The sequence below is a fragment of the Martes martes genome (assembly GCF_963455335.1).
Source record: "Martes martes genome assembly, chromosome: 17".
NCBI lineage: Eukaryota > Metazoa > Chordata > Mammalia > Carnivora > Mustelidae > Martes > Martes martes.
Genome location: NC_137905.1, coordinates 52,470,745 through 52,492,736, shown reverse-complemented (window position 1 = coordinate 52,492,736; position 21,992 = coordinate 52,470,745). Strand labels below are relative to the sequence as shown.

The window sequence follows — 21,992 nt, the reverse complement described above, 5'->3', positions numbered from 1 at the left end:
TATCCTCGGGGCACCTGGGTGGCTCAGTTGGTTAAGTGTCTGCCTTCAGCTCAGGGGCCATGAGATGGAGTCCCACGTTGGGCTGTCTGCTCAGTGGGGAGCCTGCTTCTCCCTCTCACTCTGCCTGCTGCTCCCCCTGCTTGTGCCCTCTCTCCCCCGTCTCTCTTTTAAAAGATTTAAATGAAATCTTTTTAAAAATAAATAAATAATACATAAACTATCCTCATTTACAGACAGGGAACTGAGGCATTGAGAATATAAACCATTCACACACAACACTGAAAAGAGACCTGGATTGGAGCCTGGCTCTGCCATTTCCCAAACCACAGGTGCAACTGGTACCCTACAGCTGCCAGCCAATGAGGAGCTGTCTCTTTGGAGATGTGTCATGGAAGTCTGGCAAGCCCACCCATGCACACACATCTCTGAATGTATGCATTGCTGCATACTTCCTTTTGTGTATCTCTCCCGGGAAACCGGGCAGGGGCTGCCTGTGGACTCTGGGCAGGCCAGCTGGGTGTGCGGGTCTTGTTGTGAGCGGGCTCTGAGCTGCATGGACCTGTGTGCCTCCATCTGGGCATGTGCTCCCCTCCCCCCATGCAGGCTTCCTTGGGTGCAAATGCAGGTCCATCAGGGTGAAGAAGCACTGAGGATAGGATTCAAGGTGAACCTGAGAGGCATTTCTGGGTGATTCTACAGTGTGACAAGGACTGCTACATAGGTAGCAATATGTGGGGGGGGGGGATGGAATTTAGTTAAAGGGAGGGAACTTGCCTTAAAGCTGCCTTGGCAGAAGAAAGTAATTTTTTACTTAGTATATTTATATGAGTGTCACTGGGGGTGGGGAGGGCAGCACTAAAGAAGACTGAGGGGCCTCCCAGCCACCCCTGCCCGTTGCTGCAGTGACTCTGAGGTTCTGGGTCCTCTCCAAGAGATTTAGCCTCTATGGACCTCGGTTTCCTCCTCTGTGAAATGGGAATAGTATAACTGTACCCACCTAATAGGGCCAAAGTGGAGATTAAATGAGCGCTTTCCAAGCACTTAGCTCAGTGCCCAGATCACAGTCAGTGGCAATTATTATTAACGGCTATTAATAGGGCATTAACTCTTACTTGCTGCTTTTGAGAAAGTCATTAAGCACCTACTTGGTGCCAGTGCTTTACCTCTGTTGCCTGGTTTGTCAAACGTCTGGATCCCTTCGGAAACAGGTTTATTGTCTATATTTTTTGGAAGAGCACACTGGACCTCAAGAGCAAAGAGCGTGAGGTCACACAGGCAGGAGCCGCCCGGCAGGATCCAAACTCCGGTTCCTGCTAATCCTCACACCGGGCTGAGAGTCTCCAGACCCGCTAACTCTGAGGCCCCGCCTCCCATCCCACCTCCAGCCCTCAGAGCTCCCCAGACGGGAGGACTCCCACTCCTGGGTCCTGTGAAGGAAAGTCCCCGGGACGAGTGGGCCGCGAGGGGTGGATTCCTGGATGTGAGAATTGAGTGAGTGGGAGCTCAGTACCCTGGGTTCCGGGAGAAGTGACTGGGGTCCCAGAGTTTTCCATTTGGGAGAAGAGGGGCTGGGGGCCGGGACCCCTGAATCCTGGGGGAGCGGAAGGTCACGATCGTAGACAGCTGGATCTTTCTTCCACTGGGTCAGAGAGCTGGGTCTCGGACGCCTGGGTCCCGGGAAACCTCCCTCCTTCCTTGCTGCGGCCGCGCGATTTCGGCTTTCAAGCCGCAGGTTCAGAGGGGAGGAAAGGAGGGGGTGCAAAGGGAGGAGCCGCGGACCTGCGCCAGGGGCTGGGGGAGGAGCCGAGCGGGCACCGCGGCGGGCGCGCGGGGCTGCTGCGGCGGCGGCGGCGGCGGCGGCTCCGGGTGAGTCCGCTCCTCCCCCTTCCCCCTGCCCCAGCCCCCGCCCCAGGCCGATCCTGGGGGACGGCCCCAGCGCGTGGGGGCGGGGGTAAGTGCAGAGGCACGCGGATCTCCTGCCAGAGAGTGCGGGTGCTGCAGCGCTCGCTGGCCGCCCCGGGGGAGGGGCACGTGGCCCGAGAAAGGGGGGTCCCGAAACACCTAGGTGTACCCCAGCCTCGCCCACCAATCACCCGGGCGTGGGGAATCGTTTACCTACTCCATGGCTCTTGAGGACTTAAGACTCCGCGACCTCTCGAGGTCCAGGGCATCATTCCTCCCCCCTGCAGCGCCTTGGGACCCCGGTATCTCATAACCCCCCCACCTCCAAAAAAAATCCCCATCCTCTCTGCAGCCGGGAGAGGCATTAAGGACTTCAACTCCCAGAAGCCCATGCAGCGCCGGGTCTGTGAAGTCTTAGCCGCGCTAGCGCAAGGCCTGCTGGGAATTGTAGTGTCTAAGCTCAGCGGGAGCTGGGGCCCCGGAGGTGGGAGGGGGTGGCTGGACTGCCAGGGGGTCGCCTGGGGTCGAGCAGCCCGTCCGAGTAGGACAAGACGTGAGGCTCGGACTAAGCTTTTTCTCCTGGCCGCGGCCTCCAGATTCAGCTCCTCCTCCCACCACCTGGCGCGTGGGGACGGGTCCGCAGCCCCTTGTCCGCCCTACATCCCCCATGGGCTGCCGCCAGCCTCCACCTCGGCTGCCACCCAGGACACGGCAGGGATAAGAGCAGGTGAGTCTGACCATGCCTGTCTCGGAGTCCTGGCCTTCTGCAGTACCCCCACGACACCTGTCCATCTGTGATCTCTGGTCTGTCCGCCCCTATTTTCTCCCTGCACTCTCCTTCCAGTCCATCTCTGATGTCTCGCTCCAAACCATGTGTGGCTAATTCCCCTTCTCCCCACATCCACCTCTTTCTCCCCATCCTCGCTCTTTTATGCCCCCACCCCCATCCAACCTTCCTTCTGCACCCATGTCTGTCTGCCCAGCCCTCCTTTGTATCCTTTTGCCCATCTGTGGTCTCTGGCCATTGCCTGTCCATCTGTCTTTTATTTCTGCTCCCCATCCATTCTTCCCACCACTGTTTCCCTTTCAAAGATATTTCTGTCCTGGCACTTACACAGTCCCTCTGTCCGCCTGTCTCTCACACTCCCATGAATTACACACTAGTCCATTCTTTATGCTTAGTCCATCCCAAATCTCAATCCTTGACTTGCCCTCTGTCTGTCTGCTCATCTGTCCCTCTGTTCTGGGCCCCAGTTTGCCCTTCCCAGTATCTCTGTCTCCCCTCCTCTTCTCTCTCTCTCAACTTGGTCCCTATCTCTGCACCCTGCATCTTCCATCCCACCCCACCCACCACCACACTCTTATCTCTCTAACCTCATCCCTCCCTCTCTTCTGGTCCTCATTCTTTCTACCTGGATCTGGCCTCCTTCCCATTCCTTGAACCCGCCAAGCCCTTGTTCATGCTGTTCCCGCCGCTTGGGTTGCTTTCCCCACTCTAGCCCCACCACCTACTGGCCGTGGCCGGCTGCATCCTGTCCTTCAGGTCTCAGAGAGCCCTCCCCCCCACCTGCCCACCTCCTGGTCCCTTTGTGACATATCCAACTATTTCTTTCAGGGCACTTCTCACAGTGTGAGCCTGTCTGGTTTGTTTATGTGTGTTTGTTGACTTGTTTACTCCATGTCTCCTCTTACTGGTTTGTAACACCAGGAAGTTGGGAAATGTGTGGGGTTCGTTCTCTGCTGGATCTGCAGCTGCTGGCACTGAGCCTGGCATGTAGTTGGTGCTCAATGAATATTTGTTGAATGCATGAGCCATGAACAGCTGTCCCCTCTTCTGCCTGTGCCTAAATTCCGTCCTTTGTCTGTGCACCCCTAATCTCTGTCTCCTTGTCTGTCTATCCGTTTATCGTGCATTCTTAATCTCTGCCCCTTGACTGGCCTTGCTTGTCTCTTTCTCCTTGTCTGTTTGTCCCTATTCTCTGTCCTCTTGTCCATTCATGCCGATCTCCGTCCCCTTGTTTGTCCAACCCGTTACTGTCTTTTTGCCTGCACCCCGAATCAGTCTCCTGTCCATCTGCCCCTAATTTCTTTCTCCTTGTCTATCCCTCCCTAATCTATATCCCCTTGTCCATCTACTCCCAATCTCTGTCCTCTCGCCTATCCTTTCTTTTCTCTTTTTCTCCCTTATCGACCCCTCCCTCAATCCCATTCCCCATCGGCACCCTTGTCTGGCCCCTTCCAAGCACAGAACCCACCGGCTACCATGTCAGGCGACTACGAGGATGACCTCTGCCGGCGGGCACTCATCCTGGTCTCAGACCTCTGTGCACGGGTCCGAGATGCCGACACCAGTGACAGGTGCCAGGAGTTCAACGACCTGCGAATTCGAGGCTATCCCCGGGGCCCAGATGCAGGTCAGCACCTCCCCCCAAGGCTGTCTCAGCCAGCCCTGTGTCCCCTACACTCAGTATTTTCAGAGATTCAGAGCAGACCGGCTCAGCTTTCCGTTCCCTAGGTGCCCATGGCCAGTCCCTCTTAGAGTCTCCCCTCCAGCCTGCCTGCTGCTGGTCTCCCAAACCTCCAATCTAAGGAGAAGGAGCTGGGTGGGCCATTTGACCCTCGATCTTTTGGGTTTGGTCCTGTGAGCCTCCTGCTCAGGCCCCTCCCCCCAGCCATATGCTTATCCCCTTCACACACCTTTTGTGCATCTTGCATGGGGCTTAAAAGCTCAGGCTCTTTTTGTTTTTAAGATTTTTTTTTTTTTATTTGAGAGAAAGAGAGAGAGAGAGAAAGTGAGCACAAGCAGGGGGAGGGACAGAGGGAGAAGGAGAGAGAGGCTCCCAAGCAGACTCCATACTGAGCACGGAGTCTGACATGGGGCTTGATCCTATGACTCTGAGATCATGACCTGAGCTGAAAACCAAGAGTTGGATGCTTAACCGACTAAGCCACCAAGGTGCCCCAAAGCTTAGACTCTTAAGTCAGGCTGTCTGACTAGTCGGGTTCAAATCCCACCACCCCTCTTACTATTGGATGACTTTAGGCAAATAACATTTCTTCTGTGCCTCAGTTTCTTCCCGAAAATGGGGATAATAAAAGTGGTTACCTCCTGGGGCAACTGAGAGACTCAAATGATTTAACACATGTGAAGTGCTTAGAACAAGCTGGGCACACAGTGGTCATTCAGTAAATGCTGGGAGGTCCTTATTGAGCACCGACTGTGTACCAGGCAGCATGCAAGGTCCTTGGCATATTTCATCAACCACTCACAACGACCCTCTGTGGTAGCTATAGTCCCCATTTTCGATGGGGGGGGAAAGACTCAGAAGGGTGAACTAACTTGCCCAAGGTCACCCATCTAGGAAGCAGCAGGGTTCTGAGAGCAAGGAAATATTATGAGTGCCCTTGTCCAGATGAGGAACCCCGAGGAAGCACATGCTGCGAGGTTATAATGACAGTCCTACTTGCTGAGTGCAGGGCAGAGCTAGGCACCTTGTGTGGGGGGTATCCAGGGGCAGGGATGAGAAATGAGGTCCAGAAAACTGCGGTTGCTTGCTCAGAGACTCACAACCTGTAAGCAAAAGAGCCAGATTTGACCCCAGGAAGTCTAGCATACTACCACAATTTGAGGGTCCCCAAGCCCACCTGTGGTCTCTGGTTTCAGTTTCAGTGATTCCCTAGAAGGACTCACAGAAAAGCTGTTCTCCTCACAGTTATGTTTTATTACAGCAAAAGGATGGAGGTTAAAATCAGCAAAGGGAAAGCCACATAGAATAGGGTACAGGAGAGACCAGGTGTGAGCTTCCGGTCTCGGTCATGTAGACATGGCTGACCGCCCATGGGGCTGAACTTCACCTCCAGCTCCTCCAGAGGCCAAGCTGATACATCCCAGTCCCCCAACATCAATCACATTGTTACATAGACCATCTGACATGGTCCAAGTTTCCTCGGATAAACAAAAATGCTTGCAGCAGAATGTTCCCAAGGGCTTAGAGCCTCTTTCCAGGAGCAGATCAGGGGCCAAACATTTCTTCGGGCAAGGGTCATCTTTTTCCTGCGCAACTACTCCACCTGGCCAAGCCCACATGGCTCCCCAGACCAGGCAGACAGGAACAAGAAATCCAACAGAGTTTGGAGGATTGATGTTTTGACTTGGAGAGGGTCTGGGTGAGGCTGAAGGTAGGGGAAAGCAACTGATTTTTCTCTCCTCTTCTCTGCCTTGTCCTCCCAAATGCCCCCCTGACCCCCTTTTCTTAATTCTTCCCATGTTCAGGAGGCTGGAAAGCCCTTGCTCTGCTCTTCATCAGGTCCCATGAACTCCGAGCAGATGCCGGTCACTTGGAAAGGAACACCTTTAGGGGTGGGGGGAGGTAGGAAGTTCAGAGTGCCACTGCCCTTTGTGGGCCTCTGCAGGGATACATATGGATACACATACAGCAATAGGATTTGTTAGTCTAATAAAAATCCATGTCTGAACTACCATTTATTGGGAAATATTGACACGTGACAGCATAAGGAAGACCATGGGCTCTGGAGCCAGGCACTCTAGACCCAAATTCTGAGACCAGCCCCCCCCCACAACACACACACACCTCTGATCTGCTGTGGGACTCTATACAGAAGACTTTGTGTCTATTGCCCTCAGTTTCCTTTTATGGAAAACAGGCATAATAATGTTGCCAACCTCCTAGGGTGCCTGTCAGGCATAAGTAAGCTAAAGTAAGTTATTGCCAATAAAGCGCTTAGGGGTCTGCAACATAGTAACCACTCAGTAAATGTGTGCCTCTGCCTTCCACTGCAATGCTGGCTATCCTGGCTATGCAGCTATTCACATTCTACACTCCTCAATACCATAGTTGAGAGGCAGGACTGATTTTTCCTATTTGGCAAATGGGGAATGTAAGGCTCAGAGTGCTTAAGATATGTTCCTGAGCATAGCACAGCAGAGATGTGAACCCTGACCTGCCTAACTGTGTCATGCAGCCTCCTCTCTCCTTGATCATCTCTGAGCATTTTGGGAGACATTGGTGGTACCTCAGATGGTGTGTCCTCTTACGGAGAGGCAGCATGGGCTAGTGATTAAGCATCACATCTGAAGACAGACGGCTCTTTCAAATCCCAGATCTGTCATTTACTACCTGTGCAGCATAACACAAGTCACTCAACCTGTCTGTGCCTCAGTTTCCTTAGCTTTAAAATGGTTATATAGTGATACTGACCTTGTGGGTCATAGTTTAAGTAGCATATGTAAAGTGCTTAGGACAATGCATGGCAAATGCTAGAGGCTAGCTCCTTGGGGACGGCAGTGGGAGGATAAACTGTGACCCCACCCTGACCCCTGACCTTTGTCCTCACTCTCTCCAGACATCTCCGTGAGCCTGCTGTCGGTCATCGTGACATTCTGTGGCATTGTCCTTCTGGGCGTCTCCCTCTTCGTGTCCTGGAAATTGTGCTGGGTGCCCTGGCGGGACAAGGGAGGCTCAGCAGTGGGCGGGGGCCCCCTGCGCAAAGACCTAGGCCCTGGGGTCGGGCTGGCAGGCCTGGTAGGCGGCGGTGGGCACCACCTGGGGGCTGGCCTGGGTGGCCATCCTCTGCTGGGGGGTCCACACCACCATGCCCACACCGCCCACCATCCACCCTTCGCTGAGCTGCTGGAGCCAGGCAGCCTGGGGGGCTCTGACCCCCCTGAGCCCTCCTACTTGGACATGGACTCATACCCAGAGGCTGCGGCAGCTGCAGTGGCCGCTGGGGTCAAACCGAGCCAGACATCTCCTGAACTCCCCTCTGAGGGAGGTGCAGGCTCTGGGCTGCTCCTGCTGCCCCCCAGTGGTGGGGGCTTGCCCAGTGCCCAGTCGCATCAGCAGGTCACAAGCCTGGCACCCACCACCAGGTGAGACAGGCTACTGGGCTGGGGTTCCACTCTGAACTTCTGTTCCTCCTCTGTGTCTCTTTCCCAGATATGGTTCTCCTGAGCCCTACAAGAAGAGAGGCCTAGAGGTCCAGAGTCCTGAGTCCTGGGGCAGGAAGGGTCTTGGGGTGTGGATTCCTGGGTCCTGGGGACAAAGGAGGCTAGGGCCCCAGACTTCAGGATCTAAGGGAGGAGGACCCTAGAGATCTGGACTCAGATTCAGAAGGTATAGGCCTCCAGGGGTCAGGAAGGTGGAGAAGAATCAAGATTAGACTCCCGAGGCCCTGAGACACAAAGCAATTCATCTGTTTCACGCTAAGCCAGGATTGGTGGCGGGGCCTGGAGTTCATTTGTTCTGTATTCCTCATTCTGCACATGGATATATGGAGCACCTAACATGAACCAGACCCAAGATGGGTGTTGGCTGTCCCCTCCCACCCAGGCCAGTACTGCCGGAAAGTGGCTTAGGGGGCCACAGCTGTGGGAGTCTGAGGAGTCGCAGTTCCAGTCTGGGAAGAGGCTGGGGCTTTCCAGAGGTGGAGGTGTTGTGGCCGAGACCTGCAGAATGAGGAAGAGTTGGCCAGGCACAGAGGTAGGGGTGTGAGCTGGGCATTCCAGGAGGAGAGAGTGGCCCATGCAAAAGGGAGAGGGGAAGGAGGTCACAGTGCACTGTGGGAACTGCCAGCAGTCACTATGGCCTGAGAGTAAGTGTGAAAAAAGAAAGGGAGATGTGGTTTAGGACGTAGGCAGGGCCAGACCATAAGGGGCCTTGAATGTGGGGCTGAGGGACTGGACCTTTGTCCTGGGGGCACTGGGGAGCCATGGAACACTGTGAGCAGGAGGGGCAGGGTCAGTTCTGGGTGCAGAAAGACCTCTCTGTGGCCACACAGGGGAAGGGCTAGAGGAACGGACTGGAAGCCAGTAGTCCAGGCAGGAGAGGATAAGGCTTAGCTGAGATTATGGGCATGGGGATGAGAGAAGGAGGCAAAGAGAGTCAGGGAGCAGGAGAGGTGAAACTTGGGACTGATGGCTAGGGGTGGGTAGGAGGGGTGGGAAGAGGAACTGAAGGCCTCCAGCCTGGCCTGGTGATTAGGTGGATGGTGGAGTTGTCAGAGGATCTAGTAAGAGGAGTGGGTTTGAAGGAGCCCCTGAGCGTATCTGGGTCTTGTTGAGTGTGAGGAGTCTGGAGCAGCAATCAGGGGAAACTGCCCTCAGAGGGATTGTCTTGGGTCCCAGATGGTCATGAGAGAAGGTAGTCTCATCCCCAGGCCTTGCCAGGGGCCCAGGGGCTCATGGGAGTTGTAGTTTGGGGTCTCTGGGGAGGGCTTACAGAGGTGGATGGATACACGGTCTCAGCTCTCCCCGCCCCCATTATACAGATGGAGAAACTGAGGCTCAGAGGGTGTTAATGACCTACTCAAAGTCATCCTGGGAGGAAGGAGTGGCTGGGGGATCTGTAGTTCAAGGAGCCTCCCCCACCGCTTCCCTTTCCATAGCTTGAGCCCTCCCAGTCCCCCCAGGCCCATGTGTGCCTCTCAGCACACCTGAGGCTGCTGAGCACCACCCATCGTTAGGGACCCCATCACATGGACTTCACCCCGGGTGTGATGGTCCTTGCAGGAGAGGGCAAAGGAGCCAGAGCCACGGATGGGGAAATTTGGGAGAAGGAAGGGACAGGCTTTGAGGGGACAGGAGGTGGGGATGGCTCTGGTGTCTGACCTGCAGATCTAGGGGGAGCACAGGAGAGAAGGAGACGGTTGGGGAGAAGGCGCTGAGCCTGGCGGGGAATATGAGGGGTGTGTGGGATATGTGGGGTCTGGTGGATGGCCGAGGCTGGGGGCCTACCCGGCTGGAGCCCAGGAAACAGATTTAGCAGACACCTTGCTGTTGATGGGTGTGGAGACCTGGGGTGCAGATGAGCTTGTCCAGAGGAAGCATGTGTGTGAGAAGGAAGAAGCAGCCGGGGTGGCTGATGGGGCTGCTCTGGGGTTCCAGAGTGTCCCCCACACACTTGTGGACAGTGGAGAAAGGAGTTGAGAAAGGACAGGCCAGGTGGAGTGATGGTGAGGCGGTAGAGGTGAGACCAGGGTTAAGACAGGTTGGGGGAATTTGAAGAAGGGCAGGTGAAGCTTTAGGAGGTCTGGGTTGTGTGGGGCCCCAGGGGTACTCAGAGAAGTTATTCTGGGTCATGCATTTGAGGTCAGGAGGAAGCTTCTGGAAGTTGGTGCATAAGCAGAGCCTAGCTCGAGCTAGCTTAGAGACTGGGATACCCCCCAATACAGGTGGAGAAACTGAGGCTCAGAGAGTGCAAGTGGCTTGCTCAAGGTCATAGTGAGCAGAGGTGGGGTGGTCTGTGGCCATTTGGCTGTGGCCCTTGGGAAGGAGGCAGGGAGGAGTCTCTCAGGTCTTCAGATACTGTCAAAGACCCCAGCCAGTGACCCCACCTTGGTCTTCCCCGCTCTCACAGGTACCCGGCCCTACCCCGGCCCCTCACCCAGCAGACCCTGACCCCCCAACCGGACCCTGGCAGTGAGGAGCGGCCGCCTGCCCTACCCTTACCCTTGCCGGGCGGGGAGGAAAAAGCCAAACTCATCGGGCAGATCAAGCCAGAGCTGTATCAGGGGACTGGACCAGGCGGCCGGCGCGGCGGCGGGGCCCCGGGCTCCGGAGATGCCGGTGGGGGGGCGCCCTGTGGCCGCATCAGTTTCGCCCTGCGGTACCTCTATGGCTCAGACCAGCTGGTGGTGCGGATCCTGCAGGCCTTGGACCTCCCGGCCAAGGACTCCAACGGCTTCTCAGACCCCTACGTCAAGATCTACCTGCTGCCAGACCGCAAGAAAAAGTTCCAGACCAAGGTCCAGAGGGAGGGTCCTGGACATCCGGGTCCCACAGAAGAGGGGGCGGGGGTCCGGACTCCTGGATCTGAGGGAGGAGGAGGTTGGGGCTGGACTCCTGGATCCGAGGGAGGAGTGGGTTGTGGGTCTGGACTCCTGGGTCCTTTGGAAGCGGGGTTGATGGGAATGGTGCCTGTCTCCCTCCCTCGCCCACCCCCTCCAGGTCCACAGGAAGACGCTGAACCCTGTGTTCAACGAGACATTCCAGTTCTCCGTGCCGTTGGCTGAGCTGGCCCAGCGCAAACTGCACTTCAGCGTCTATGACTTCGACCGCTTCTCGCGGCACGACCTCATCGGCCAAGTGGTGCTGGACAACCTCCTGGAGCTGGCTGAGCAGCCCCCCGACCGCCCACTCTGGAGGGACATCGTGGAGGGCGGCTCGGTCAGTCTTTCTGGGGACCCCGGACACCTCAGTGTTTGACCTCTTTGCCTTTGGACTTCATAACCTTCTAACTTCTTGACCCAGGCTTTTAAAATTTTGCTTTACCGCAAAATATTGCAAACACACAAGCAAAGTGTAGAGATTGCTATAATAGGACCCCTGGCGCCCGACACCCTGTCAAATACTGACATCATGCCTGGACCCCAGATCTCCCAACTTCTGACCTCCTTTCACATCTGATGGTAACAGCTGAGAAATATAACAGACACCCCTGTACCCACCAGCCACTTTATCATAATTTCATGCTGTGACCCCAGATTCCTGACCCTCCACCTGTCCGACTCTGGAGTTCCCAGCTTTTGTTTTTCTGACTCCCTTCACCTTCCGACCTCCTGGCTTTCTAATTCCCTAGCTTCCTGAACCCCCAACCCTTCTGATCTCTGAACATTTTACATTTCAAACCCATGACCTCCGGATCTAATCTTGTCCTCTGGTCTCCACCCGGTTCCTGAGAGCCTGATCCCCCAGGCCTTAGACATACTTGGATCCTCTATGTCCTGACACCCTCCAGGTCCCCCCAGTCACCAGATTGTGCCCAGGAGCGCCCCTCCACCAGCCTCCCTTCCTCTTCCATCTAGTCGTTCCGCAAGCCGGGCTTCTGCGTGCTTGTTAGGGGTCCCGACCCTCTCCCAGCCTCCATCCTGTCTCCTGCTTGTGTGTATCATTTCTCATTCTCTCCCCTGCCCCTCATTATCACTGGAGGTCTTCATTCATTCATTTGTTCATTCCTTAAACGACTGGCTTTTTTGTTTCAGGATCAGGACCCGGGGACCCCAGACAGTCCTCGGGAGCTCCAGGTCTAGGTTGTCACAGTTTGCTGTCAGGGACAGTGAGTGGAGGGGGTCCAGGGACCTGGGCCTCGGCCAGTGTAGCTGGGAGGCCAGGGGCCCAGATGAAGCTGAAGGGCCAGCAGGGGGTGGGTTGGAAGTCCCGGCTAGCGGACCCCCCTTCCAGGTGTCTCTGTGTGTGTGTTGGTGTGGGAGGCTCTGTCTCCCCTGCAGCCTCGCTTAAGGTTGGTGTGTCTCCTGCCTTCCCTAAGACTGAATTCTCTTCTCAGTGCCTGTCACACTGTCTGGATCTCTGTCCCTCACCTGCTCTATGTAGGTTTCTCTCTCTCTCTCTCTCCCTCTGGGTCTTTGCCCTTCCCCCCACCCCTTCCTAGGTCTCTATCACTCTGTCTGAGTCTCCACACCCTCCGCCAAGTCTCTGTCCCCAATTTCTCCAGATCTCCTGCACCTGGGGGGCTCTGACACACACACACACCCACCCATCGAACTCTGTCTCTCTCCTCTGGGATTCTGTCCCTCTCTCTTCCTGGGCTCTCTATTCCTCTCTCTGAAGTCTCTGTTCCTCTGATCTCTCTCTTGGACCAGCACTATCTCTGGGTCTCTAGACTCCTCCTCTGGGTTTTCTTACTTTAGGACTCTGTGGGTCTGCCTTTCTAACTATATCTCTCAGTGTCTTGGTCTCTGTCACAGTATATTTCTCACTGTGTTCTCCTCTCTCTCTCTCTCTCTCTGACTCCTTCTTGCTCACCCCCCTCCCTCATGCCTCTTTCAATCTTCCCTGCAGAACAAATAGGCTTTGCTGGTGGCAGGCAGCTGTGGCCAGGGAGTTACCAGGTTTGGCAAAGTCAGATGGTTGAGTGGATGGGAAACCCAGTCCTGGATATCAGGGAGGAGAGCTGGAGGCTCCAGAAGGGAGAACAAGTGAGGGAGAGGTTGGGGGGTGGGGAGACCAAGGCAGGGCATTGTTGAACCCTTTTCCCCAACTGCAGGAAAAGGCAGATCTTGGGGAGCTCAACTTCTCACTCTGCTACCTCCCCACGGCTGGGCGCCTCACCGTGACTATCATCAAAGCCTCTAACCTCAAAGCGATGGACCTCACCGGCTTCTCAGGTGGGTTCCAGGAGGCGCTGGGATCTGAGGGAGGAGCATCTGGGTCCCCGGACTCCTAGGTCTGATGGAGGAGAGGCTGAGGGCCCGGACTCCTGGGTCTGAGGGAGGAGGGGGCTGAGGGGCTGGATCCCCGGGTCTGAGGGTGGAGGGCAATGGGGACCCAGACCGTTGGGTCGGGGGAGGAGTCTGGGGTCTGGACTCGGGTCTGAGGGCGGAAGTCAAGGTTCAGTGCTCTCGCTGCCCGCCCCAGACCCCTACGTGAAGGCCTCTCTGATCAGTGAGGGGCGGCGTTTGAAGAAGCGGAAAACCTCCATCAAGAAGAACACGCTGAACCCCACGTACAACGAGGCGCTGGTGTTCGACGTGGCCCCGGAGAGCGTGGAGAGCGTGGGGCTCAGCATCGCGGTGGTAGACTACGACTGGTGAGGGGCGTGGCCCGGCGGGCGGGGGCGGGCGGGGGCGGGCGGGAGGCCAGGGGGTGAGGCGGGGCCAGGCCCCGCCCCCTCCCTCCCCGCTGCTCACCGCCGCTCGCACCCCCAGCATCGGGCACAACGAGGTGATCGGCGTGTGCCGCGTGGGCCCGGACGCTGCCGACCCCCACGGCCGTGAGCACTGGGCGGAGATGCTGGCCAACCCCCGCAAGCCCGTGGAGCACTGGCATCAGCTGGTGGAGGTGAGTGGGGAGGCCACCCGGGGCCACTCGCCCTGCCATTCCCGCGCTCATGCAGTCATTCGCGGGGAGCATCCGTCTTTATGGGCTGCGGAGTCAGACCGCCCGGGTCGGAATCCCGGCTATCGCTTTGTGACTAAGAGCACCTTGCTTAACCTCTCTGTGTCTCAGTTTCTTCTGCTGGGAAATGGGGTTGTTAATAGTAGCTAAAGTTAGGATAGATGTGAGGATTCGGTGAGTTAATGCAGGATCAGTGTCTGCCTGTCAGTAGGGGCTCGGCAGGGGGTCAGTTACTATTATTTCCCATGAGCTAAGCCCAAAATAAAAGGGAAAAACTGGGTGATCCGACGGAACAGGGTGGGGGTTTTGAGGGGGTGGGGTTGGGTTTGGTTTAAAGAAGGCTGCAATTGAAAAATCACTAGATTGTGGTTTACTGGGTGGGGATCAACAATTTTTTCTTCATAAGAAAATGAAATCAAGATAGAACAGAACAGAAAATTTCACAGGGCAGCACCCGTTGTAAGGATTGTACTGCCAATTTTTTTTTTTTTTTCCTTGTGGATTGTAGTCCAAAAGGCTTGGAAGTCTGGAAGGTAGAGGACATCTGGACAAGGGATGGGGGGTGCCCTTTGGCTCAGGGTACCCTGAAGGGCTTCTCAGTGGACGTGACATTTGAGCAGAAGCCTGGAGATTGAGAAGGAAGGGGCTTAGGTGAAGGTTTTGAGGTTAGAAGAAGCTCACAGGGCGAGAGATTGGCTGGGGGCTGGGAGTTCCTCTGAAGCAGGGAGAGGCAGGGGCAGGCCCCTGAGCCTGGATCAGAGAGGGAAGGAGGAAATGGGTAAATAACCAGAGCCAGGTAGGTCACGTAAGGATGAACTTGCTAATTTTTTAAAACTGAAAATCATTTATGATAATCACGTGGTCAAGAGAAATGTTCAAATATGGCCATTATCTCATTTGAAACAAACAAATAAACCTAAAAGCGCAGAAGTAGATTTTGAAAATATTACCCACGAATGTGCTGTCATTAAAGCCAAGACAGTAAAATCATACTAAATTCTGTTTCGAATGTAAATAAACATTTAAACTTAATGTACTGTGACTTGCACTACACATACTCTTCATTGTTTTCAATATTTTAAAAATTATTTTAAATTTCCAGGAAAAAATACCCATAAAAATATATAAAAATAAAGCTGCTGATTTTTTCCTTTTGTCTCAGGCTCTGCTATGAGATGGGACTGGCCTCCATTTAAAATTTGATATTTTTCTCATCATGGATTTTTTGGGGTCAATTTTGATTTTTAAAAAATATTGCATTGCAATAGTATTTATTTCGAGTGCTGAGTTTGGGCACACCTGAAATTTTGCACCCAGGGTCAACTCCTCCCGGTCCTGACTGTAGCCCGGCCTTGCTTTGGACTTGGCTTCCACGGGTGGGGAGGGATTTTAAGCAGCAGAGCACAGAGCTCAAGTGTGATTTTTGAAAAGACTGTGGCTCTATTTAGAGAGACAGATGGCAGCTACTCCCTCCTTCCACCACTCATTCTTCTCCTAATTTACTCACTCATTCCACAAACTTCTCCAGAGCTCCTGTGTGCTATGCTCGTGCTGGGCAATGCTGGGAGCACAGAGAGGAGTGGAACCCTGGCTGAGTGGGGTCCTGACCTTGGCTTTCGGCCAGTAGCGCCGTAGTGCGTGGCCCCAGAGGGTCTTTCTACCCCCAGCACTGCCCCTGCCCCTTTGCTTACTGCCCTCCCTGGCTCCCTAGAGCCTCCAAACCAGAGCCTCAGCTTCTCTGAGCCCCCTCCCCCCACGAGGGTCTTCTCCATCACCCCTGCAGCCTCATCTCGCCTCACATTTCCAGTGACTTTTTCTTTGTACCTCAGTTTCCCCTGTATAGAATAGGACTGTAATACCATTTGGTCCATCACTTCAGAGCTGAGTGAAAAAAGAAAATTGCAAATGATGAAAACAGGTCTGATGTCTTACTATGTTGATTATTAGCGGCTGTCTTGCCTCTGTTTCCCTTTATCTGAACCTTCTGGATTCCCTTATTCAGGAAAAGACTTTGTCCAGCTTCACGAAAGGCAGCAAAGGATTGTCAGAGAAAGAGAACTCAGAGTGAAGGGTAAGGAACCCAGACCAGGGGAGGAAGGAGGCTGGGGCCCTGGACTCCCAGGTCCAAGGGAGGAGGGGCTGGGGGCCTGGATTCCTGGGTCAGAGGGTGGAGTGACAAGGGACCAGGTCCCTGGGGTGTCGATGAAGCTACAGCAGGTCACGGGCCTGCTCTCTGCCATCACTGACATCCCCTCCCTGCCCCATCTTGTAGGTCTGGCCTAGGCCCGGGATCGGACCAGGCCCCCTCAGGACCCCATCCCTTCCTGCCCGGACTGGGAATTCATTTCCTTGAAGCCATAACGTCCGAGCTGCGTGGTGCAGGACAGCCCTGGGCCTGCCCGGCCTTCTACCCCACTGGACGTGAGGGTGGGAGGCAGGCGGGCCCGGCTCCCTGTTTCAGGGTGGGGGGCATTCAGTCTCCACTGTGTCTGTCTTCCCTTCCCCAGGGCTCCCCTTCCAGGCAAGGGGCCATGCATGTCTGGGGGACCCCAGCCCCCAAAACCCTTCGTCTTTCTGTCTGTCTCTTTGCTGTTTGTCCAAGAGAGTGTGTCCTGACCCTCGTTCTCTCCATGAATGTCCCCAGACTAATCCTCTGTATTCCTCCAGACACACACACACACACACACACACACCCCTACCTGTGTCTACCCTTTCTGTTCAACACACCCTGCGTCTGGCCGATTCCCCCACTGCTGCTGCTACCAACACCAGAATAAACACACACCATGGGTCTCACTCCACCCGGGCCTCCTGTTCTCTTTGGGACTGGGCAGCTGGGTTGGAGCATCCTGGCTCTGCGTTCAAATGTTTCATTCACTGGCTGGGCGACCTCTAGCAAAGAAATTGATCTTTTGGAGCCTTAGTTTATAAACGATACATTTGCCGGGACTGCTATGATAATAGGATGCAAAATGCACCCCAAACTAGTGTAACCCACCAACAGAACTGAAAGGCCTTTGTACGTGGTGAGTCTGAGCATAGAGAGGACTTCATCAAGCTGTTCAAGAGACTCTGCCTGGCTCCTTAGGACTTCAGTCTCGGGCGAGTCTTTGCAGTATTTGCGAGTCCAAATACGGCGGCCGTTTGGAGCTCCAAGCTTACCCTGCTGTATCTTTTGTGATGGTTTCAGCTGCATAAAACAGAATTCCAGCAGAAAAGGCTGAGATGATAGCAATTTCTTTCGCTCACATAAGAAATCTTTCAAAGACACAGAGTCCCAATGTCAGTTCAGCTGTTTAACGGCGTCAGGCACTGGGTTGGCATCCCTGAGAATCGTCTTGCCTTCCCCTCATGAGTACAAACTGCAGCAACACCACGCATTTTGTTCTTACACGGTGGCATCTAAAGCAGGAAATGTAGACGGGGCGGCTCCTTATGTGTTTCTCCCCAGAAATGTTCTCCTTATTATCTCGTTTACCAGAACTGGGTTCAGTGGTCACCCTGAGTTGCAGAGCACTCTGGGAAAGTGACCAGTTGTGGGTTTTGCCAGTGAGGCAGCACAGAGAGGGGAATGAGCTCTGGGTAGGAAATTTACAGGACCTACTGGAATCATCCTCAGGGCAGATAATTTCAGAGGAAACAAAATCTGGGATTCCCTCTCTCTCTGCCCCCATATCATTCAGGAAAAGGATTCTGAATGGTGCTGTAAGGGCCTTGGATGACCACTTCAGGCCAATCATGTATCCAGTTGGCAAGCTTACTCTTGGCACATTGATGGAGTCCTCCTCCCCTTCCCATCTTGCTGGGGTAGCCTCCATCCTTGCCTGGTGCCCTGTGTGTCTCTGGGTCTCAAATCTCCCTTTGCCTTTCTCTCTCTCTCTCTCTCTCTCTCTCTTTTAAAGATTTTATTTATTTATTTGACAAACAGAGATCACAAGTAGGCAGAGAGGCAGGCAGAGAGAGAGGGAGGAAGCAGGCTCCCTCCTGAGCAGAGAGCCCGATGCTGGGCTCCATCCCAGGACCCTGAGATCATGACCTGAGCCAAAGGCAGAGGCTTTAACCCACTGAGCCACCCAGGCGCCCCCCCCCCGCCCTTTTTCTAGAGCACATATAGCCTTGATTTTTTGTTTTCATTGAACTCCAAGTAGGGGTACCTTTACTCTCTTTTCCCAAGGAGTGGAGGAGCACTTTTCAAACCCCAATAAATGTCAAGGTTATAAAGATACAGTCCCATTTGTAAAGTTCTTCTGAAGATAAATAGGGCAGCCAGTTAGCATCCACAAGAATTGCAAGTTAATTTTAACCTAATAAATATCCTGAAAATTCCCATAAGGAGACAGTCCATCATGCCAAAGAAACTTTTGCTTTAAATTAATGTCACATTCTACTGGTTTCTTGGGCATGCTGTTAGCTTACTTTTTTTGCAATCTGTGATGATGCCTCTACCTTCTGCCAGAGTTCGTCTGGTACCCAAGTGAGCTCCGAAGTCAGACAGCCACGTTTCATATTCCTCCCCCACACGTACTAGTTCTGTGACTTTGTGCAAAGTGTATAACCTCTCAATGCCTCAGTTTCTTCAACTGTAAGATGAGAATGACAATGCCCACTTCACAAGAATGTTACACAGATTAAACGAAAGAATGCACACAAAACACTTAGCACACCCTTGGTGTATAGTAACATGACTCAAATGGTAGCTATTAATATTGACAATAATAATGATGATTATAATTGCTAATAATTATATCAGAATGTATTTGTGCATTAGGAATCTTCATGATCATTTGAATATTGATTGACTTAATATATGTGTCAGCTGCTCTGGAAGGCAGCAAGATGTTTCAGTGCAGGAAAATGTGAACGAGACTAATTTTTTCACCAGTTCACTTTGAACAGGCATAACTTGGTTTTAATTGTTCCTGCTTTTATTTTTTCTACCTTTCTTTTATAAGGACACCGATCATTGGGGTTAGGGAATCACTCTTAATTCAGGATGATCTCATCTGGAGATCCTTGACTTAATCTGATCTGCAAAGATCCTTTTTCCAAATAAAGTCATTTTCACAGGTTTCGGGGATTAGGACATGGACATTGTCTTTTGGGGACCCCATCATTCCGTCCACTACAACCACCTTGAAGAACAATTTATCAGTTTCTTACAAAGTCAGCACAAACTTACCATGTGACTCAGAAATCCTATTCCTGGAATTATTGAGAAATAAAAGCGTATGTCCCTGCAAATATTCACAGCCCCCTTATTCATAATGGCCCCAATTTGGAAAACTGGATATAACTGAAGTGTCGGTTTATGGGAATGGATAAACAAATTGTGTGTCCACAAGATAGATGACTACTCAGCAACAGAAAGAACTACCTACTGATATGTGCAGTAGATAATCTTAAAAACAGTATGTCTTGTGAAAAAAGCCAGACACAAAAGAGTACAAACAGTATGATTCCATTTCTGTGAAATTGTAGACAATGGAATACTAATCTGTAGGGACAGAAATCGACCGGGGTTGCCTGGGGCTGATGGAGTGGGGATCTGGGATTGATTACACATAGACACAAGGGAACATTTTGGGATCATGGAACTTTTCTGTTTCTTGACTGCGGACGCAGTCACAAGCGTTACATGTTCGTCAAAACTCATTGAACATTACACTTAAAGTTGATGCATTAAAAACAACTGAAGTGTGGCAAGATATGCATATCATAAAAATTATCTTAACTCTTTATAAGTGGACAGTTCAGTAGCATTAAGTAAATTCACATTGTTGTGCAACCAATCTCCAGAACTCTTTCTGTCTTGCAGAATGGAAGCTTTATACCCCATTAAACAATAACTTCCTGTTCCCCCTCCTCCCAGCCTCTGGCACCAACGATTCTACTTTCTCTATAAATCTGATTACTCTAGATACTTCACATTAGTGGAATCATACAGTACAGTCCTTCAGTTGTAACAAATGTACCACATTAATGCAAGATGTTAATAATGGGAATTGGGGTAGGCCTATAAGGGTGTAGGGAATTAGGTTACAGGGTTCCCATATGGTTTATGGTTCCCTCCCCAATGGTAAATGCAAACCCTGTACTTTTTGTTCAATTTTTTCTATAAACCTAAAACTGCTTTAAAAAAGTGAATTTTTAAAAAGATTTTATTTATTTATTTATTACACACACACACACACACACACAGCATGAGCAGGGGGAGCAGAAGAGGGAGAGGAAGAAGCGGGCTTCCTGCCAGCAGGAAGCCCAACGTGGGGTTCTATCCCAGAGCAGAAGGCAGACGCTTAGCAGACTGAGCCACCCAGCACCCAAAAAGTCTATTGATTTTTAAAATCATGGATAACACATGCCAGTTGGGCAAAAACAACAGGTGTCCTTTATACGGGTCCTTAGCTGCAGTAGGTGTCCACTCTAATAATCGTCTGCATGTCTGGGTTGCTTATGGAGACTAGAAGACATAGAAAAGATGAATTTCCTTTGCATATTTAAGTATCTGAGACCAAGGTCATTCATTATTCCTGAGCACACCGTTTCTTTTCTCCTCTGATAGCGTTCTATAGGCCTGCCTTTCGACTTTGCCAGTGGAAGAGATGTAGCCAATCAGGAAGGGCTCTTCGGTGACGTCACCAGTCACCAAGGCCTCCAAGTACCCTGCGCACCGTGGCGCCCTCTGGCGGGGAAAGGGAGACTGTGTCTGAGACAGCCAGTCCTGTTCGCCGACTCCAGCAGGGACGCCGGCTGGGTGCTACACACTTCCCACCCCCTGGCGACTCAAGTCACTTTCCGTCTCCACGTTGCTTAGTGGGAGAAAGCCCGGCCAGGGAAGAGAAATGCTGAGGGGAAAGGAAGATAAAAACTCCCTGGCAGCCAATGAAATACAGGCATCCAATCAGATTAGCGGCTCCAACGAACTAGTGCAGGTGTCCAATTAGAACGGGCAGAGTTGCCATGACGACACGCGTCTCCGTGGGCTTGCAGGGTCGGTGGGCTCCGGCGCTGAGCGCCACCTGGCGCCGGGTGACACTTGGCCGCTTACTCCAGAGAGCGCGTACCGGCTGAAGGCAGCCAACAAAGCGGGGCAGAGCCTCCGTGACGTCACCCGTTGCCGAGCGGGCCCCCGCAGCGAGTGCCGCGCCAGTTCGCGTGAGCTCCCGCGAGCCCGCAGGCAGATCGCGCGCACTCTCGCCTGTACGTCGGTTGGTGCGCATGCGCTCATGCTTCTTTTCGTTTTGCTTTTTTTTTTCCTCCCCAGAGCGCGAAGTGATAAAGGGCGGGAAGGAGCGGGAGGCGGGGAGCGAGGCGCGAGGCTGACGGCCAGGCTGACGGGCCGGGCTGGGGTCCCCGGGGGACTCCTCTGCACCAGGAAAGGCCTGTGAGAGGGTGTGGGCTCCCTAAAACTCCTGCTGAGGGACAGAGCCCCGAAGAGCTGGACGTGCCGAGACAGACCAGAAGAGCCGCAGCTCCACAGGGACAGAAACCTGCCGCACCTGCAAACCCACAGGGGCAGAAGGCGATTCACGGACATTAGAAAGTGAAGGAGAAGCCAGTTGTGGCAGGGCAGGGTAGTGAGGCGGCGAGGGGAAGGGCCCAGAGGCCAGACAGACCTGACCGCGGCCGGGACCCTGGAGCGGGCCTGACAGAGACCGCGGCCTCGCGTGGAGGCCCGAGGACAGCAGCACAGAAGGACAGACTTAGAGAAGACGACAGAGGGGACCGCGTCACAAGTGCAGTCAGCCATGCCGAAGGGGACTGTGGGGGCCAAGGGGAAGGTCGCAGAGACAGAGAAGACAGTGAACCAGACAGGGGTGAACGTTGTGGAGGACATGGAGAGGGAGACAGAGCTACCAGAGGCTGAGGGGACCTGAGACAAGGTCTCCCCGAGGGTCTGACCTGAGACCGGGGAGCCTGAGAAGGAGAGAGCGAGAGCAAGAGGACGGTGATAGAGACAGAGAACAGTGTCAGGGAGAGCAGGAGGACAGTGACAGAAGGGACAAAGACCAAGGGGCCAGTGATGGAGAGGAAAGAGATAAGGGGGACCGTGCCAGATAGAAGGGGACAATCATAGAGACAGGGAAGACACACTCAGAGGCGACAAAAAGAGGACAGTGACAGAGAGAAAAGACAGAGATAACAGAAGTAATATAGGGAAAAGTGACAAAAATAGAGAAGGTGCCAGAGACAAAGTTCAAGGCAACATTGACAGAGC

At 53.4% G+C, this 21,992-nt stretch overlaps 1 protein-coding gene across 2 annotated transcripts; it reads left to right on the top strand.

The window, feature by feature from the left end:
- The first annotated feature begins 1,797 nt into the window (after positions 1 to 1,797).
- Positions 1,798 to 16,574, top strand: SYT3 (synaptotagmin 3). Of its 2 annotated transcripts, XM_080828747.1 has the most exons (11): positions 1,798 to 1,866; positions 2,499 to 2,629; positions 4,151 to 4,316; positions 7,267 to 7,792; positions 10,278 to 10,665; positions 10,868 to 11,086; positions 12,924 to 13,044; positions 13,295 to 13,466; positions 13,585 to 13,717; positions 15,777 to 15,845; positions 16,047 to 16,574. In XM_080828747.1, the coding sequence occupies exons 3-10, from the start codon at positions 4,166 to 4,168 to the stop codon at positions 15,840 to 15,842; spliced, it is 1,776 nt and encodes a 591-aa protein (XP_080684873.1). In that variant the 5' UTR covers positions 1,798 to 1,866; positions 2,499 to 2,629; positions 4,151 to 4,165; the 3' UTR covers positions 15,843 to 15,845; positions 16,047 to 16,574. The 2 variants fall into 2 exon arrangements, with proteins under 2 accessions (XP_080684873.1, XP_080684874.1); XM_080828748.1 differs by lacking the exons at positions 1,798 to 1,866; positions 2,499 to 2,629 and having other exon boundaries at positions 4,146 to 4,316.
- Positions 16,575 to 21,992: the final 5,418 nt, after the last annotated feature.

What these genes read in the sequence shown, in the direction of transcription:
- SYT3 (XM_080828747.1), top strand. Translation starts at nt 4,166, where the DNA reads ATGTCAGGCGACTACGAGGATGACCTCTGCCGGCGGGCACTCATCCTG. An exon ending in AGAAAAAGTTCCAGACCAAG is followed by an intron (nt 10,666 to 10,867) that starts GTCCAGAGGGAG and finishes CACCCCCTCCAG; the next exon opens with GTCCACAGGAAGACGCTGAA. An exon ending in ACTGGCATCAGCTGGTGGAG is followed by an intron (nt 13,718 to 15,776) that starts GTGAGTGGGGAG and finishes TCCCTTATTCAG; the next exon opens with GAAAAGACTTTGTCCAGCTT.